This window comes from Typopeltis vanoorti, chromosome 6, assembly GCF_054136105.1.
Source record: "Typopeltis vanoorti isolate ZY-2024b chromosome 6, IOZ_Tvanoo_1.0, whole genome shotgun sequence".
NCBI classification, from domain to species: Eukaryota; Metazoa; Arthropoda; class Arachnida; order Uropygi; family Thelyphonidae; genus Typopeltis; species Typopeltis vanoorti.
This window is the reverse complement of record NC_143554.1, coordinates 55,322,510-55,343,601: the sequence shown is the minus strand read 5'-3', so window position 1 is coordinate 55,343,601 and position 21,092 is coordinate 55,322,510. Positions and strand designations below refer to the sequence as shown.

Genomic DNA, 21,092 nt, shown 5'->3' with positions numbered 1-21,092 from the left:
TTGCTCGGTGATCAGCATTAATTTTAGAAATTATAGCTTTACAACCGTGTTGTAAATAACTATTTATAACACGGTTGTAAAGGACAAGCTGAGTTACATTTCACACAGTAAGCTAAAGAAACAATGATGTAATCACTGGTTATTCTACTGACATGACCTCTAGTGAAAAAAAAAAACAGATAAAAATACAAATTAATTAATTATTTAGAAACCACATCAAAGCTAAATTCTATTTAAGAATTTAAGGTAACATGAGAGAAACATTCTTTCTTATAGATAGTTTTCTTACAGTAACAATGATGTCCTATTTTTAACATTACAACTGTTACATTAGATTTAGGATTCTGGATTATCTACAGTCCTGTTTATAGTTAACTCTTAGGGAGAAAGTTTCCGTGGGGAGAATATGTGCCTTCCATATGCTTGGGAATTTTAGACCATCATTATTGTTCAGATTGGGGGTGGCTGATAAGAATCTCGCAGGCTTCCTTAAATTTGCATTCATGCCATGTTTTGGTGTGACGTAAACAACTGGTGCTTTTCCAGTCAATTCTATGTAAAGTGTTCAGGGCATGATCAGAAAGGCCAGCTTCAGCATAGTTATTATATTTAACATGTCATTTATGTTCCTTTTGTCTGAAAGGAATTGTGCTTCCTGTTTCCCCTATATATGGTAGATTACAGGCGCAATAAATACGGTATACTCCAAGGTGGGCCACCAGAGGGAGTCGGTTATTGGATGAGTTGAATAAGCTTTTTAATTTTGCAATAGGTTTAAAGGTGGCTTTGAGGTTGTATTTCTGTAGTATTCTGTTTATTTTATCTGATGTCTCTTTAATGTAAGGAATGGTTATAGTTTTATTGTAGTCTGGTTTGTCTTTATTTTTTATTGAGGTCTTGTAGAGAATTTTGTTAATAGTGTTTAGGTTGTAACCATTTTTTAGAAAAGTATTGCTGATAACTTTAAATTCATCTTTCAGCGCTTGTTCATTCGAGCAGATCTTCAAAGCCCTGTTTTTTAGAGTATTAATGACACCTAGTTTTTGTGTTGGGTGGTGGTAGGAGTTTCTGTGTATATAGTGACCAGTATGTGTCGGTTTTCAGTAAACAGTGAGGGAAAGACTGCCAGAAGGAAGATGTGTGACAAGTGTATCTAGAAACGGAAGTGTGTTCTGTTTTGCAATCTCAATTGTGAACTGAATGCATTTGTGTTGTTTGTTTAGGTGGCTAAGGAAAGTGTCTAATGACTGGCAGCCATGAGGCCAGATCGTGAGAACATTGTCAACATATCTAAACCAGACTTCGGGTTTTAAAGGAGAGAAATCTAGAGCATTTGCTCAAAATGTTCCATATAAAAGTTAGCAATGGGGAGGGATAATGGCGAGCCCATGGCTGTGCCTTCTTTTTGTAGGTAGAAAGCATTTTGCCATACAAAATAACCAGAACGTACTACATATGCAACGAGCACAGTGATATCTGGAGGGAATCTGTTCTGTAAAAGATGGATTGTGTCATTGATTGGGACATTTGTAAAGATGGCAGAAATATCAAAACTGACTAATAAATCATCTTTTGCTAATGTAATGTCTTTGACTATGTTTATGAAGTGTTGTGTGTTTCTGATGACCTTAATATGAAGGTCAAAACGTCAGGATATTAAAATAGTTATTTATAACATGGTAAAGTCCATAATTTTTAAAATGTCAGCTTATTCAAATCATTGCACAAGTCTTCATTTCATTACATCAAATGCATTCCTGATTACTCTACCTATCTTTACATCATTCCTGATCCATCAGATACATTCCTGATTATGCTACCTATCTTTGCATCATCATCATCAAAGACTATGGACTGATCTCTATGATACACCACTGTTTACTTTAAATCTTAGACTCACATACACTTTTTGATATCTGTCAATCAGCATATGATCCAAACTAGTAGTTAATAATCCAATCTCATATCCTCCAACTTGTGCAACAGTATTCCATGCTTTAGGACTTTGCTAAAAATAAATTTTTAGCAAAGTCCAAAAGTATTGCATTGTATCTATTTTTGTCTAACTCAACTGTCACATTATAAAATGTGAGCAAGTTACTAAAAAATATGACATTCCCTTAGCAAACCTATGCTGTTTGTTACAAAGTATTCTCTATCAACTAATTTCCATAGCAATCTTTCACTAACTTTTCTAAAATCTTCACCACCACTCCAGAGATACTGATAGGTAGACACATCAATCTTTGTACCACCCTTGTGCAATGGGATTATATTCCTTCCATTCCTGTGGAATCATCCATGTGTAGAGACTAAAATTATACAGCCAGTTCAGATGAACACTCCTTTAGCATCCATTCTGATATCCCAACAGTCCCTATTGACAAATCCATATTCAGTTTATGCAATAGTTCTTGTACCTCCTTATGCACTTGAATTTCTTTCTCCAGTGTAGAAGTACTGCTGAGATCAATGTTACACACATACACACACTAGGCCAAGCAATCTGTAGAAAGAGAATTAGTAGAAAATACCCTCAAACTTGGTGGGTACCCCAACCAGATTATGGGGAAGAGATTTTGACAATAAAAAGAAAAAAAAAATTGGTTCAAAAAATGACTGATGGGAGAAATATGGAAATACAGGTGTAAAAATATTATATAAATGTGAACTGGATGGTATGTGACTGCGATTCAGAGTCAATGGCAAATGAAGTTACTTGACATTTATTTTGCTCGTTTCATAAAATAATGTGATACAAAAAACATCACATAGAACTGGCATGTTACAAAGAGATCTGGATGTTCACCATGTTGGCCTTTGTGCAGGACCAATATTAAACCAGTTTCTTTTCTTAATGTAGTTAATGCTTCTAAAATGAAGGGGAGGAAGAGAAAAATTCTACCAATAGCAACCTTAAAAACAGTATTTGCAGTCAATTAAAGATATTGGTATATACACATATATGTGATGTGATGTGATGTGATGTGTGTGTGTGTGCACATAGAGAGAGAGAGAGAGTGAGAAAAAGTTGTCCTGAAGTACTTCATTACTGACATAAAAAAATCAATATTCAGATATAGAAAACAAATAAATGTAATGTTTTTTTTTGTTGTTGTTCAATTAAAAAAAAAATTTAGAGTAAGCTGAACATTTTACTTACGGTCGGAAAGATGCATGCCCAAAGTACTGACGAAGAATTTTTAAATGATTCTCAGTAGGTGGTGAAGCACCTTGAATATAAAAAACAATATAAGAGACACATTAGGAATTTTTTTCATAAAGAGTACACTGAGCTATAATTGTATAATACTATTTGTAGTAAATGCAATTAAACCATAGTTCTAAAAAACTATAAATATTACAAATTTATGCTGAAGGAATATATAGACAATTGTTTTATTGCATTACCTGAACACAATTTTTAAAAAATTATCTTTAATAACAACAACTAAAGAAGTGACAAAATAGGCTAAAAAAAAAAAAGTGAGCCAGAGATTCAAAAGAAGAGATTCTATGTTTGGCATTCTCTGGCATGTAGTAATATTAGTGGTAGATTTGGGGTGAAAACAATGCAGTTTTAAAAGATATATTTCGGTGATTACACCACATTTTTTTATTATTCAGTTATATAAAACACTGAAATAACACGTGACATCATCCAGTATTGTTCAACATCAATAACGTTATATATCTGCATTCTGTTATTTGAGTTTTATGAATAGCCAGACGGTTATGATTTGTATTTATTAATTCTCTTGTTTAAACTTTAAGTTATACTATTTACCCCCTGAAGATATAAATCCTATGATTTACGAAACTGTCGGGAACTATTATTTCAGTGTTTTATATAACCGAATAATAAAAAAATGTGGTGTAATCACCGAAATATATCTTTTGAACCAATTAGCCACAGAAGTCTATGCCTGCAAATGCAGTTTTAATTAAAATGAGAAGTAGCTGTTAGCTGAGAACAATAGTTTGAACGTGGATTTTTTTTTTTTCTTCTTCTTTCAATTCCACCCATGAAAGACAGTAGACCTATCATACATTTAGAATTGTGGATATCTAAGGCTAGATCAAGAAATTCTAATCTTTCTGCTCTATAGTCCAAATATGGAATTTCAAGTCACCTGTAGATAATAGTACTGTTGGGTTGAATAATAGTGTAACTGCTTACATAAATATCTTCCAGGGTATGTGTGGGTCTTCATCTATAAACAGAAAAAGATCATAAACTATTTCAAAGATATGTAGCTAATATGCCTAAGGTCTTTGTGTGTGTATAATTGGTCTGGGCCATGGTGCAAACTAGCAAACATCATCTGCATAGTGTAGCTGTGATAAGCACTTATAACTGCAGCAGTAAAAGCTTAAGGGTGGAGCATTCTGTTGCAGCCCTATTCTGTTATTTGTATATTTTTACTTTCCATGTAAAATAACCTGCATATACATGTATCTGAATAATTCAAAAACTTAGGAGAAAAGTGTGACATAATCAGGGCAAGGGTCTCTGTCAGTACATCAGTAAAGAGAGAAGTGATATCAAAACTAATTGTGATGCCTGAATTATAAAGGATGAGGTTTTTATCAGTGTATTCTGTCTACTTGCAGTAATGCAATCAAGTGAGACTACCTGTATTTTTAATAAAATACCATCATTATTAAAAATACAGGTAGTCTCACTTGATTGCATTACTGCAAGTAGACAGAATACACTACACAGGAGAAAACTGTCAATATCAGATGTGTTTATATCTAATGTCTGTGGCAAAGATGAGCAATTTTTTCAGTACATTGGTTAGAAATAGAATACAGAATGGGGTTGATGGATATAAGATTCTCTATGATTTTCAACATGGATTTGTAAAGGGCAGGGCTTGTCTTAGCAATCTGCTTATGTTTTATGATAAGGTGATGAATGTGCTGAATATACAGTATATGAATGAGATTCATATACAGTGATTTCCTTAGACTTTGCAAAAACATTTGATAGATTATCACATGACAAACTGGTGCATAAGTTGCAGAAGATGGGATCAGATAGCAGATTGGTTAGAAGGATTGAAGGCTTTCTAAAAGATGCCAGCAAGTTGTGTATGATGGAGTAGTGTCTCAGAAAAGGAAGGTGACCAGTGGCATGCTTCATGGTTCTGTTCTTGGGCTCCTACTGTTTAACTTATCTGTTAATGATACTTCATGTGGATTGACTGGGGATCTTCAAATGTTTGCTCATGATGCAAAGGATTATGTTAATTCTCTACAGGAAGACTTAGCTTGCACAAATGAGTGGGAGTTGTAGTTTTCATAATTAATAAATGTAAGGTGTTACACTTTGAGATACAGAGAATAAGGCTGTGTACTATATTGATGGAGCTGTACTTCAGGAAGCAGATGAGTTTGGAATCTTGGAGTGATGGTACAGTGGATTGAAGTTCCAAGGGCATATCACAAGTGTTGCAAAGACTGCACATTGTATTGCTGTTATGATAAAAAGTACATTGACATGTAGGAATAAGGAGGAAGTGGTGGTGCCTCTATATAAGACACTGATCAGACCATATATGCACTATTGTGCTCAGATTTCATCACCTAGTTTTCATTGTGATGTGGAAACACTACACAGGGTCCAAAGACGAATGACCAACGTGATATCAGGACTCTGCGTTATTAAGAGCGTTTGAGGAATGTGGATTGCCGAGGCTGGTGGATAGGAGGAAAAATAGGAGATATGATAGAGACCTTCAAGTTGCTTAAGGGACTCTATTATATTAATACAGAAGGAATTAAAAAAAGAGTGGATGTTAAGATGGAAAGGACAAGAAGCTATCCCTGGAGGTTGTATAAAGACGTGGCGAAGAAGGGTGTGAGGAGTAAATTTTTTATGGAGAGTTGCTAGTGAGTGGAATGCATTGTCAGAGTGCATTGTGAATGTAGGTAGTGTAGAATAACTTCAAAGCTCATTATGACAGACATGTTGCTGGTTGAGTGGGCCTCGCATAATGAGTCTGACTCCATAGATGTTATCAAAATAGTAATAATTTTTTAATCTCTTTTTTAGGTAACTATTTTGAAGGAAGTAGTTAAGGAGAAAATTAAATTTTTTCTTTTTAATAGTGCCATCTTTCAGAATATGTACAGACCTATTTTTTTAATGTGATAATTCCATACATTTGCTATGGCTGATGGAGTAAACTGGAACGAAGATTTCCATCATTATTGGGTTCAGTTTCTTGTAGACATCCAATGAATGTTGCAATCTGATTGTTTGCCATTTAAAACAAACAAAATGCATGTTTGTTGTCTATCTATATTTTTATGGTGAACCTTATTTTTAGATGTAGACTATTCAGAAAAGTTTAGATGAACCAAGTAAAAAGCACTCAGGAAAAATCTACAAACAAAGGAATAGAAATCCTGCAGTATGATTTGAAGAGTAGTACAATGAGCAAATGACCACAATGAATATCATTTTAGCTATGCAGACCAAAATCACATTATTCATTTATATACCTGCAGGCTGCTCCTCTACAGCCAGCAGGTATATGAATTTCAGAAGTTATACTGTGAAGAGCACATGGATTATTAAGATGTTGAGAAAGGCAAGTATTCCTCAGGTATTTATAAGGCTCAGGATGATGACTGGTTGCCTAAGTTTTGTGGTAGTGGAGGGGGAGGGAGAGAAATTGTAGGGAGGATTTAGATAACAATTGATTTATATTCTGGTAACAAAATTAGCATCTAGGACTGAGGAATATTTACTATAGCAGAAATGAAGGGTTTGTGGATTCCACAGCTTGATTGATAAGCAGAAAACAGTGGATATCAGTAAAACAAACTACTATAGGGATTTTTATAAGATGGACATAAGAGAATTTTTTTAGTGCATAAGAGGAAGGGAAAGAATAAAGAATTATCTGTGAAAATGAGTATCAATGTGGTTAGCATGGAAATGTGAGGACTAGATTTTTTAGGCTTGCTAGGTGGCAAACAATGCAATGAACAATGACACTGCCTGTGGAAATGGTGAGTATACTGCTAGCAAATGAGTTTTAAGAAGAGGTATTGTGCAAGTCAGTGGGCTTCCCACAATGAATCCTAAGGTTTTTCATAGAGGTACCATATTAATACTGTTATACTAAAGAGATAACATTATAGAACTTTTGAAATCTGACCATTACACAGTGAGTTAACTAATACAGTTATTAATCAATTTCCTGATATGTATCCCCAATGGGATGTACAGGATCCTATAACAGTATTATGTTGATTAAGATTAATTATTACTAACATCCTGTCAAAAATTTCTTCTTAATAAAGCTGAAAAAACATTCTAAATCTGATTATTAGTTATTTTTGTTTTCTGCATAGTAAATCATTTCTGTTTTTGATTAACTGGTTTGCATGTTTTTGTGAACTTACTTTTCGTGTGTGTGTGTGTGTGTGTGTGTGTGTGTGTGTGTGTGTACACAATGTGTGAAACAAACTAGTTTTAAAGATCAGTAATTACACTAATACCATGAAAGAGTGTGAAGTTAATCTAAGTAGGGTTTATATTGCGACCATTTCTACATTAAAGAAATGATAGCCTCCCTCAAATAATTACTGATTCTACTATACTGCACTCATCTGTCTCAATCAACCAATTTAAGAGGTATTAGGGAAAACAAAAATAAAAAACTTTTAAAAATTACAAAACACCTCTATAAAATACATTTCCTAAATTTAAATGGTACCCATAAAATAACAACAAAATCTTAATAAAACCAACAATGAAACCTTACCATACTCTAATTCTTTGCTATCAAATGCTTGGTCTAATTCTGGCACTTTATTTGCAAGAGCATAATCATTTTTGTATTCATCACCATCTTCTGAGCTGGTAAAACTTTTTTCTGCTTCCTCGCATACCTGAATTTTAAAGGAAAAAGAAATGTGTGTGTGTGTGTGTGTATATATATATATATATATATATACACACACACACACACTGACTACTCATATCATTTATTATTCCTCAGATTTGTAAGGAAAATATTTCCATAATGCATTTCAAAATTTTTGAACTTAACTTCAAAATTAATAATAAAAATTAGCCTATTTGGTTTGGTGTATTTAAATTTACAGCTGAAGCAACTGGAGCTATGAAGCCAGTATATTATGTTATGCTAATTGTGTGTGTTCTAATGGCAGGATGAAAAGCCCTATAAAGGGGTTTTGCATCCTAGATTGAATCTAGCGAGAGTCTTTCCAACCAAAGGGCATCATTGAAACTGACAACTATGGAGGTTCCTCCTATTTGGGAACTGACTTAATTTGATCAAGTTAATTTAAATAACTAGAAAAACACAGATCTTCATATAATTATAAATGCAAATTTACTTTAAATAAATAAACAGATTAATTAAGAAGAGCAGATATTAAGGATCCAACATGATTTCAAAGCCAAATGTTTGAATTTACAAAACTATTTACAAAAGTCAAATTTACAAAACTATAAAAGTTTTGTAAATTTGACTTGAGCGTTTACAATACAATCCTTGGCATCAGAGTTGCCTTAGCATGCACCACACTGCCTTAGCATAGCAAGAACATGACTGTTGCCTGAATGTCAGTCTTACATCTGCCTTTTATTAGTGCATTTGGCAAAGTTTCATTGGCCTGGCTACTTTTTTTTTTCAACTGGATGATTCTCTTCAGAGACCAGGCAGAAACCCCTGTTCAATAGTAAACAGTTGATGGTTCTGGCTGGATGGACATCAATCCCTGGATTTTGATCCTTCATTGCTTGGGGATTAATTATGTGCTGGGAAGGAAAATTATTGAGCACCTGGCTCACCCATTTAGGGTTGTGTGAGTGCATGTGCCGACAAGCAAAGCTGCTTTCGGACACGTGTTTCCATCTGCCGTTTTCTCTGTAGTTAGATGATTCCTGAATGAGTTGGTTGGGATGGAGAGTTGTTTGTGTGAACTATTCGGAGGCTATCCCTGAAGGAGTGGGAATATCTGGAATGGCTGCATCTTGATGGAGGTGAGCGTTTTTGACTAATCAAGGGGTGTCGAATATCATCCAGAGGCACTTGTAGTTTCCTGATGTTGCCGGGGAAAGTGTGACCCCCATACTGGTGATCCATAGATTAAGGTGGGTCAGATGATTGTTTTGTAAATGTGCAGCTTGTTTTCAGTGCTGACTCTGCTTCTCCAGCTGATCAGAGAGGGTACAGTTGCGCGATTGCTTTGTTGGCTTTGCTGCATATGTAATGTGGGAGTTGAAGCTGAGACATCTGCCAAGATGTATCCTCAGGCACTTGATTTTGGTTTGCCATGGGATTGCAAAGTTGAACAATGTTATTTCACCTTGATGTGTTGTTTTCCTTCTTGTGAATAGTACTGCAGAGATTTTGTCAGGATTGACATCTTTCGCCATTTTCCTGAAATCACTTTTCAAGGTTCACGGCTGCATTTTGTAGTTGTTGCACTGCTAGAGCAGTCTGAGTGATCTAGTCATAACAATGTCGCTTGCATATAATGCCATTGTGGTTGATACTGTGCTTGGGGCATCTACAATGTAGATGTTGAAAGGTAGGGGGAGAGACAGTAGGGAACCTTGTGGGACACCTGCTGTGACTCTTCTCGTAGAAGATTTGAGCCCTCACAATTTGATTTAGAATTTCCTGTTCTTTAGGTAGGAATCAATGAGTTTGATGAGGTATATCAGAAAGTTAGTGGCTAGTAATTTGTAAGTAAGGCCTTTGCCACATCAAGGAAGACTATGCCTCTATGTTGTTTCCAGTTGCAATGTATTCCACTAACATGTGGACTTGTTGGGTTGTACTGTGTTCTGCGCAGAATATGAATCGCTCTTTAGGGATGAGGTTGGCTTTGTTTGCTACATCTTGCAGTCAGTTGAGGACTATTTATTTCAGCTATTTTCCTATGCATAGCAGAAGGCTGACAGGTCGGTAGTTCTGGGGGGGGGGGGGGGGGAACTGAGGAGCTTTTCACAGTTTTTGGATGAGAATTATGTCCATCAGTTTCTATGTGGGAAGTAGCTGAGCCCTAGCGTTTCATTGATAATAGCTACTACATGCATTACGGCTTTGTGAGGGAGTACTTTTATAACTCTGTTAGAGATTTCATGTGGTCCAGGATTTTTTTGTTATTGAGTTTTCTGATATCAGTGTATATTTCTTTTGGTGAGGTATGACAGATATCTTCATCGCGGCTAGATTGACGCAGCATGCACTGAACATGCTGATGAATTTTTTAGATGAATCATAGGTCCATGTGTGTAGTTTGGACTACATTGTAGCTTCAGAGCATCAGTGAAAGCTTCTGCTTTTTTTTTTTTTGTCTCTGTACATTACACCTCTTTCTCCATGAATTGGTTGGGTGTTGGAGATGTCCATACGAAGGGATTTGGATAGCTTCCATAGTGATTTATCTTCAGCTTTTAGGGAGCTTAGTTTTCTTTCCCAATGCTGGTCTCTGTAGTCTTTAAGCATGTATTGGACTAAGTTAATTGCTTTGTTGAGTTCTTGGCAGTCCTGGGGAAGGGGGGGGGGGAGCTAAGGATTTGTGGTACTAGTGCTCGATCTTGTTTTGGCTCGAATTAAGTTTAAAATTTCATCTGGGAGCTGGTTGGCATTTCCTGGAGTTGCTACTGTGGAGGATGTTGCCAATCCTGCATGTATTTGGTTTTCTAAATTTATGATTGCTGCATCTATTTCCTGGGGGGGGGGGTTATAATAATTTGTACAGAGCTTATAAGCATGTGGAGGTTACATTGAACTTTGTGCAGGTCTGACTGGGGATGTGTTTACTGTCCACACCTAGGCTTAGCAGTACCGGGTTGGGATCGGAACTGAGGTCGACCACATGTAACTGAAACTGATATGAGGTGTTCCTAAATATGATTATATCCAGTACATCAAGGCTACTGTGTGGACCATAGTGTGTTGGTTCTATTGCCTGGTTGAAAATAAAACTTCTTTATTACATTCTTTGGAAGCCACCAATGATCAAATAACTTGATAATAAATGAGATGTCTAAAAATAGGGGGGGAATTATGCAAAGAAAATAAGGCAACAATACATTTTGAATACCTTCAGAATGAGGCTGAAAATTCCCTTGCCACTTCTTTCTAATAATTCAACCATGGCGAAAGGATTTCCAGAGACCTTACCTAAAGTACTGCATTTTGGATATTCATACATGAATATTTTCATGACAAACAAAAGTGAGTTACTAATATTATTATTACTACAAAAGAAAAAAATTTACCTTCAAAATGTCATCATTCAATTCATCTTCAAAGTCTATTGCTTCCTCAAAGTCTAATATAGAAAAGTCATCATTTGTAGCCTTTTCTTTTTTATACTAGAAAATTATTTGTAATTGGGGAAAGGAAAAAAAGCTATTATAACAACAATAAACACAAAATGAAAATTTTAATCCTAATAGTTACAGTTAATATGAAAGAGTCAATGAAACAGCAGCAGTTGATTCAATTGTTAATTTTTGAAGAAAACAAATATTAAGAAATGTATTTGGATAAATCTGTGATCTATAATGGAACTATATGTTTCTAAGTAAGATGACTACATCAAGCTTCAAGTGCATCAAATCAACTCATACTGATATGGTCCATTCAAATTATTATGAGCACAGTCTTAATAGTTAAACCCTACTGCCCTTGTAATCAGATCATACATACAGCAAAGTCACATGGAAAATCTTTATGTTTATTTGTAAAATTCTTACCTATGTTTCACATGAATTTTCAGTATATAAACAGAAGAGCAATTAATTATAACAGAAAATAATAAAAAGCAAGTTCATAAGTTCCTTTATAAAGATGTTCCATAAGAAATTGTTTTTTTGAAGGATTCTTGTCTTATTCCAGGGAACTCTATGCTTGGCAGAGTTCAGCAAATCCAGACTGTTTCAAATCATGGTATTTGACATAAGACCTGTGCTCTTCATAACTAATAAAAACTGATCTTCCAGTCTGTCCATAATGTAATAAGTCACAAGAAAAAGTAATCTAGTAAACAACCCGAAAACCATGATGAGGAAGCTTGTTCTTAGGAGATGCAAGAAAAGTGGAGATATTTCTGACGGGATGAAAGGCAACAAAAAATGTTCAGAAGAATTAAAATTTTTGCAACATGTTCAGAAATTACTTGCACATAAGGGAGATGAGCACAGGTCTTCTTGTGAGTAGAAGAGGCAGAAATTCTATACCTGCTAAATGCTTTTTTGATGAAGACATACTGAAATCATTTGATAAGAAAGGTGACTTTACTAGCTACCTATAGGAGTTGCCAACCGGTGTGCCATCTTTTTTTAGGCAACTCCTATAAGTAGAGATGACCTTGCTAATGCTTCTGCCTGGTATCTCCACTTGGGCCTAGCTCCCACTGAAGACACCTCAATAAAGGTTGAAACTAGTCTGTGTAGTGGCCCTTCCCTTAATGCATAAAATTATACATGTCTGCAAGGAGATGTGTTTTGCATTATTGGAGATACTGAGATAGGAGTGATGTTGGCTTGCTCCACCTTTGCAACGAGTTGCCTGGTGTTGTAGCACCTTACCCCAGTCCTGAAGATAATTTCAGGTGCAAACTTTGTTTCTTACACTTGGATAAAGGATTAAACTAAATTTATTATAATTAGAATGTTAATCAAGAAGTTGGCAAGAAGTGAACAAAGATAACACAAGATATGCAATCGTAACTGTGAATTATTTTCTATAAGTCTCCAGCTTAGATTCGTAACAAATTTTTACAAGTGGTGCATCGATTTCCATAAAGGGGCAAAATTGGTTAAAGAATAGCAAGGTTTATTAAACATAATATACATACTGCTAATAATACAAGTAAAAAGGTTCCATTCAACGTTTAGCTAAGGCATAAATCATATCTGATAATTCTTATACCTTCTAGAAGACAACTCTATCAAATTTCAATCAATCTAAGTTACTCTATACAAAACATATTTCTTACACTATGATCTTAGTCTTTACAGTCTCAGTTAACTTTATCTCTATAGATCAAATCCCGTTAAGCATTCTTAATTACACATAATACTCAGATTCATACAGTGCCTGTCCTTTCATAATCTTCTACAACAAACAAGTCCTTTCTCATACAGTCTCTTTTAGTTGCTATCCCTGAGTCGCTTGTCATTAAAGTTTTACACAATATTAATTTCTGGATTCACACACATAACAAAGAATAAATTGTCTACTTATCTATACTCCTTCGTTCCTCTTTTTCCGATCGTCGTTAATTGAATGCAATCATCTCCTTGCCTTCTATTATCACAGCATTCTGGACACGTACATTCCTCGACGTTCCATGCAGCATAGCCTGCTGCCGTATCTCAGGATTAGATTTCCTGCTGAAAACCATCCGATCGCATGCCAGCGATGGACCACGCACCCAGAGCTCCGATCAACCATATGGTGAGACTAAGAAAACAAGACGGGGGGGGTCTAACCCTTTTATACTTCCTCCCTAACGGCTATCGCCGTGACTTTGGCTGTTCACACGGCATGTAGAATTTGCCGTCACGTGTGTCTGACCTCATATTGTCCGATTGTCACCCGCCAATTCTAATCACGTTTCGCGAGCATGAGACTGCTTGGGGCAACTGTCTGCTTTGCCCCCCCCCCCAAACTTCGAGCTTACGTTTACCCAGATTATGTTGGTCTGGTTCTTGCATGTATTTTCACAATAAAGGTTAATTCATACTAAAGATAATATCGACCTTAATTCAGTATTAAATTATACACATAATATTTGCACACTTTTCTTACATATTCTTTTCTTTTATACCAAGTAAATAACATCTCATTACTTTACAATTCTTTCTTTTCTTATTAATGTATTCAAAACTACTCATACCTAGATACCAAGCATATTTTTAGGTTTCTTATTGGATGTTTGCTCTGTTAGACAATGATAAGATGAATTTTAATATTCTAACTTATCAGGGTATAACAAAGGTTCCCCCCTTCAAATGAAAATTTTTCTAAAATTTTATATATTCAAGTGTTCCTCTCTTCAACTCTGGGGTTTTTCTAATAGAGATCTCACCATCTTTCCCCTTCCTCCTGCCTTTTTTTTTCTTTATTATAAACTGCTTCTATTATAGAAGAACCGTGCATATCTCAGGTTATTTCTACATTCGCTTACATGGCCAAGAGAAGTGTTTTGTTTTTTTTTTTGATTTTCTTTCTACTTGATTGTAATATACTTCCATCACCACCAGTTGACTCTCTTCCAATTTCAAGTTCTCTTCACTGACAGAAGTCTCCTTTGACATCCCTACGACTGGTGACCTAAGGCTCATGTGAGGATCTGCTTCCTTCAACAAATGAGACTCCTTTAGGTCTAATTATCATTCTTAGGTTCAGTGATTGAACTACTGACCTGGCCCTTGTTGTGTTGTTTCTGGGGTTTATGTCTGGACGAATCCCCTTCTTTCTTGTAAGAGATATTGTTTTTACTTTCCTTTGAGATTCGCCTCTTTCCAAGGATATGTACCTCTTTCTTGGCATAATCACATCTGAAGTTGTACCTCTTCAAGAAATCATCTCCTAAAATGAGTTTGATTTGTGGCAGAGAAGTCCTGGATAAAACTAGAAATTCATGCCACACACATGGTCTGAATTCGGGTAGGTACAGCTTTAGATATGCAGATTTTGTTGCATGAGCTGTGGAAGCGGTAATCCCAGTTACTCTTACTGGCCTTCTGAGGTATGTAACATTATTTTCTAAGTGGGGATCTATTAGTTTAAAATAATCCTCAGAAATGATGGAGGTTTGGGATCCGGTGTCCAGTAAAGCTTTACAGTGCCTACCATGGACACTGCCCTTCACCATCATTCCACGAGGCTATTCTTTCATTCCCTGCCCTTTTTTCCATGTCCTATTTGAATAATCAATCACATGGTGAGACTAAGAAAACAAGACGGGGGGGGTCTAACCCTTTTATACTTCCTCCCTAACGGCTATCGCCGTGACTTTGGCTGTTCACACGGCATGTAGAATTTGCCGTCACGTGTGTCTGACCTCATATTGTCCGATTGTCACCCGCCAATTCTAATCACGTTTCGCGAGCATGAGACTGCTTGGGGCAACTGTCTGCTTTGCCCCCCCCCCAAACTTCGAGCTTACGTTTACCCAGATTATGTTGGTCTGGTTCTTGCATGTATTTTCACAATAAAGGTTAATTCATACTAAAGATAATATCGACCTTAATTCAGTATTAAATTATACACATAATATTTGCACACTTTTCCTACATATTTTTTTCTTTTATACCAAGTAAATAACATCTCCTTAGTTTACAATTCTTTCTTTTCTTATTAATGTATTCAAAACTACTCATACCTAGATACCAAGCATATTTCTAGGTTTCTTATTGGATGTTTCTCTGTTAGACAATGATAAGATGAATTTTAATATTCTAACATATCAGGGTATAACACCATCTCTGCCAAGCATACAGTTCTCTGGAATAAGACAAGAATCCTATATATAAGCTGATTTCTTATGGAATGTCTTTATAAAGGAACTTGTCAAATATTGTTCCACTGTCATAACTTAAATAGGTCTGTTGGTGTATTTTTATCTATTGGAAACAGCTGGATTTGCTAATCATTCCTAACTTAATTATAAATAACTATTTTTTTTATAGTTGAGAAAATATTGACTGCTTCTTGTTATTTTACATTAGATACAAATATGGTGCTTTATATATTTTTTGTTATTTACAATTTCTGTTCTATTTACATACTAAAGATGCCAGAAACATAGGCAAAAATTTTACAAATAAACTAAGATTTTTCCAGGTTGAAGTAACGCAGAAGTCATATTTTCATATACAAGTAGTTAAAAGGTGTCACATCTTATTACTAAAATACTCTGGATTAGAGAAAGATGTTTGAAAGTTTTTTCATGATTATACTATAAATTAAAGATGCCAAGAAATTATATTCTTGGTTTAATCCTTTATTCAATTTAATCCTTTATGCATAAAAATTCATGCATAAAGTAACATCACAACTGGGCTACTTGTACATAGAGACTAATGACTTCGCATTAACTGCCTTAATATTCCATCATGAAATGCACTTATCCTTACAATCATGTATAATGCCATGTGCTATGGGAAGGGCCACTACCCAGACCGGTTTTGACTGCTTTTGAGGTCTTATCAGTGGAAACCAGACTCAGAAATTGTACCTTCAAGTAATGCAGAGTTATATTTTCATATACAAGTAGTCAAAAGGTGTCTCACCTTATTACTAAAATACTCTGGATTACAAGAAGACGTTTGAAAATTTTTTCACATGATTATACTATAAATCAAAGATGCCAAGAAATTATATTCTTGGTTTAATCCTTTATCCAATTGTAACCAAATAAAAATTTCCACGTGAAGTAACATTAAACTGGGCTACTTGTATATAGAGGCTTATCACATTAATTGCCTTTAATTGTATATACAAGTACCCAGTCGTGATGCTACTTAATGCAAAAGTTTTTATTTGCTTACAATTGGATAAAGGATTAAAACAAGAATATAATTTCTTGGCATCTTTAATTTATAGTATAATCGTGTGAAAAAACTTTCCAACATCTTTCTCTAATCCACAGTATTTTAGTAATAAGGTGTGATACCTTTTGACTATTTGTATATGGAATATGACTTCTGCATTACTTCAACTTTGAAGCATATAGGAGTTTTCGGTAGAAGAAAAACTCATCCTGGGAGAGTAATGGATGGCAATGCTGTAGCCAATTAAGTTCTAACTGAGGCTTGGCTATTGCTGTTACCCTCCTGCCATGATCAGAGCTTTATAGCTCAATACCACCTTATCCCTAAACTATCCTCTACAGATAACAGGGAAGATGAAAAGCATTCTTGCTTCACCTCTTTAAGCTAGTCCTTTTAAGGACTTAAGGACTTTGAAGTATAGTTTATTTGTAAAATTCAACAGACAAAGTCAAGGGACATGTAATCCACAACAGTCCAGGACCTCATTACATGCCTACAGTACATTGTCTAAGGGTATAAGTTTAGTGACTTTTTTTAAGAGCTGTAGGTTGTATTTTGGATACTGAGGATAAATAATAAATTCAATATGTTTATGCCAAGCCAAAAAGAGATTTGATGTTAGTGTAATTTCATGAAGGAAGGCTAGGTTATCTTTTCTAGAGATTTTAATGTAACAAAAGATTAAGGCTGGATGAAAAGTGTTTATTTTATTTCTTTTTCTTTTTTTGTGTGTGTGTGTGGGGGGGGGGGGGGAATAAAGCAGGATTGTGATTTTTGCTAGTTAAAATAGATGAGGCTATGTGAACTCCCCTGTGGAGGCCAGAATTTATGGAAGCAGAGGATAATGTTCAGAAGACTGATGAAGGTAATGTACCATCTACTTGAATCAATTTACAAGAAAAAAAAAAAATTTTTTTTTCTTGTAAATTGTACAAAAATGAATTAGAAGAATGCAGTGTGCTGTCATTCTTATTTTATTAGGTTAGCAGTAACTAGAGTGAGTCATTGATGTATAGGAAGAAGAAGGGTGGAACTCTAGCATTGGATGCAGAGTTCAGAAGATAAGAAACTATCCAATATCACATGTAGCAAGCACCTATATAAGGAAGTTGGCAATCCAGATGCAAAACTGCTTTTAGCTCTTTTGAAATCAGTTTTGGATGTGACAACAGTTTCATACATCTATTTCAGGCTTTGGTATAAAGAGTAAAGGAAGGCAGAAGTTAGGATCAAAACCAATTACAGTATATCTGGTTCTTCTCTTATACAGCCTTGGCACACTTTTTGAGAACCTATACTGTAATCAGACAATCAATCGACTTTACTAGGTTTAGGAACTATTGACATCAAATTTTTGCAGCAAGCATGCCAGGAACTAGTTACAACAAAAATTAAATATTTATTTCTGTGATGACCAGTCTGCAGTTGCAGAATTTGAAGTATCATTTAATTTTTAAGTGCTAATCAAATGGGATGTGGTGGCAAGGCCCATAGTGCTCAGTTGTCATTGAGGTTAGTTGCGCTATATTTGCTTTGTGTAGCAGACATAGCAACTGTTCACACATGACCAACAGTAAATGTATTCAACATAGCTGAAAAAGATCAAAGCTAGTTGAAATTATGAACATTGAAATCTCCAAGTAAGATGACTCCACTATGAGGAAAGTCAGAGCAGAGAAAATTAACATTTAAAGAAAGGAAGTCAAAATTTTCAGCAAGGCTGACAGCATTAGAAAAGCAAGAGAGAGAAAAATGAATTTCATAGAAGAGGACAAAGATTTTAATCAAATAAGATCAAAAAGAGGAGATTCAAACATCAATAAATGCTGTGGCTGTTACTCATATTAAAACTACTTATGGTATGGAAACTTTTTTTTTTCTTGAAAATATTCGAGTAGATAGTACATGCCCTCTCAGGGGACCCTGTAACCCCTAGAGAGTGCATCCCCTGGGTTGCGGATAGGGGAGCCCACCATATGTGTGTGTGTACATGCGCGTGCGTGTGTGTATATATATATGGTGGGGTGGTCCGAATATACTGAATAAGGACTCGTGGACCAACAGGGCCAAAAGGGGCAATCATCTTGATTGTAAGGGAAGCGGCACTCCCATGGACCCCTAGCTGGATCTATCCTCTCCTTCTTCTACTTGGAGGAAGACCCACTTACTTCAATCTTTCCTATAAGGCCTTATCAGCCAACTCTTCTTACTTTATGACCCTTGTGCTATTAGAGTACTCGAGGGCCATGAGGTCTTTTCATTTCTGGCCTTACAACTATGTCCTCTCTATAAACCTTACTATATTTCTTCTATAATCTACCCTTTCCCCTTCAATATACCCTATTCCTCCTATGGGTTTAAATTCGGAAGAAGGCGAGTTCAGAAGCCTTAAGGCAGCAGCCCTACCACTGAACTATTCCATCGTCAGGCTAGTCCCCTGACATGGAGAACATAACCATACTTGTAAGCTGACAGAAAAAGATAATCGGATTGAATCTATGGGAAACAACCCTGGAATGGAAAAGGGAAAACTAAAATGGAAACGACAAAATATAATACACATAGCAAACTGGAATGTAAGAGGAATAGCATATAAAGAAATAGAATTAGACCAGTTATTAAATGAAAGAAATTTTAAAATAGCAGTAATCACTGAAACAAAAAAGAAATTAAAAGGAACTATGAGAACTGAAAATTTTAATGTGATATACAGTGGAGTCAAGAGAGACCAAAGAGCACAAGCAGGAATCATGATTTGGATTCATAACTCCCTTTCAAAACAGTTAAAACATTATAAATTATGGAATGAAAGAATAATAGAAGCTAGAATAAAAATAGATAGAGGCTATTTAACAATAATTGGTTTATATGCCCCAGAAGAAGGAAGAGAACAGGATAATATTGATTTTTATAATCAGCTACAAAACATATATAATAAAATAAATAAAAATGATTACATAATTTTAGCAGGAGACTTAAATGCAAGAATTGGAAACACGAAAATTAATAATAATATAGGAATACATGGAGAACACACTCTAAACAGAAATGGTAAAAAATTGATTGACTTTGTAGTTTATAATAACCTAAAAATAATGAATTCCTTCTATAAACATAAAGACATACATAAATATACTTGGGCAGCAAGAGGATGGAAATCAATATTAGATTACTTCATATTAAATGAAAAGACATCAAAATTTTCACTAGATGTTAGAGTTCACAGAGGATATGAAATAAGCAGTGACCACTTCCTTGTTAAAATAAAATTAAGATTACCACCTAAATGGCTACAAGTAACAAGAACAGAAAGAAAAATTGAAACATTTGTTTATAAAACTAGACTATTGAATGACACAAATGTACAATGGCTATATGAACAAAGAATTAACCAGTATCTAGATAAAATAAAACAAAATGAAGAAATAGAAATAGAATGGCTTAATATAAAAACGATACTAAATGCAGCAGCAAATGAAAGCTTAGGAAAGACAAAAAAATTCAATAAAAGAAAAAAACTGAAGATCTGGGATGATACAATCAAAGAAATAATCAAAAAGCAAAAAGAAGCCTATCACAAATGGTTAAGCAGTAAAAGATTAGAAGATGAAATAGAATATAAAAGAATAAGAGCCATAGCTAAAAGAGAAGTCGGAAAAAGACATAGAGAATCATGGAATAAATTTGTTTCTAATTTAGAACATGATTTATATAAAATAAGACCCAATGTATATAAGATTTTGAAACACCTAAATGCAGATACCAAGGAAAACATAAAATTAAACACTGAATTGAAATTAGAAGAATTTCTAAATTACTACATAGAACTGTGGACAGACAAATATTTTAAAAAAGACAACTGGCAAACAATTAACAAAAATGAAAAGGAAATAACTGAAGAAGAATTAGAAATCAGCCTAAAAGAAACAAGAAACAGAAAATCACCTGGAGAAGATAAGCTAGGTTCAGAACTATATAAATACGCAGGAACAAGATTCAAAGGAAGACTCTTATTATTTTTAAATGAAATTTACTCAACTGGTATCCCCCCAATAGAATGGAAAAAAGCAATTGTGATTCCTATCTTTAAGAAAGGTAATAGAGATGACCCTAAAAACTATAGAGGTATCAGTATACTAAATTCATGTTACAAAATATACAGCAGAATCTTAAATAACAAACTAATGAAATATTCTGAAAACTTTATTCTAGAGGTACAAAATGGATTTAGAAAAGGATGATCATGTATAGACCCAGCCTTCTGCCTAAAATTAATAATAGAGAAAAGAAGAGAATATAATTTAGAAACACATATTGCATTTATTGACTTTGAAAAAGCATTTGACAAAGTTAAAAGAAACATATTATTCAACATATTAAAAGAAAGACAAATACCAAATAATATCCTAAAAGCTGTCACAAGTATATATGAAAATAATCAAATACAAATAAGATTAAATCATGAGCTATCATATACAAGAGAGATAAACCAAGGGGTCCGACAGGGATGTCCCCTCTC

General features: G+C 34.8%; 1 protein-coding gene across 1 annotated transcript in view; it reads right to left on the bottom strand.

Moving 5' to 3' along the window:
* The window catches only part of LOC150105464 (bifunctional 3'-5' exonuclease/ATP-dependent helicase WRN-like), a 370,108-nt gene that overhangs the window by 307,288 nt on the left and 41,728 nt on the right, over positions 1–21,092 (bottom strand). Inside the window, exons 3-5 of the mRNA XM_090394834.1 lie at positions 11,285–11,380; positions 7,785–7,911; positions 3,164–3,233 (exon numbers count right to left, since the gene is read on the bottom strand). Coding sequence (XP_090250960.1) covers positions 3,164–3,233; positions 7,785–7,911; positions 11,285–11,380 — 293 coding nt within the window. The remainder of the gene's footprint in view (positions 1–3,163; positions 3,234–7,784; positions 7,912–11,284; positions 11,381–21,092) is intronic.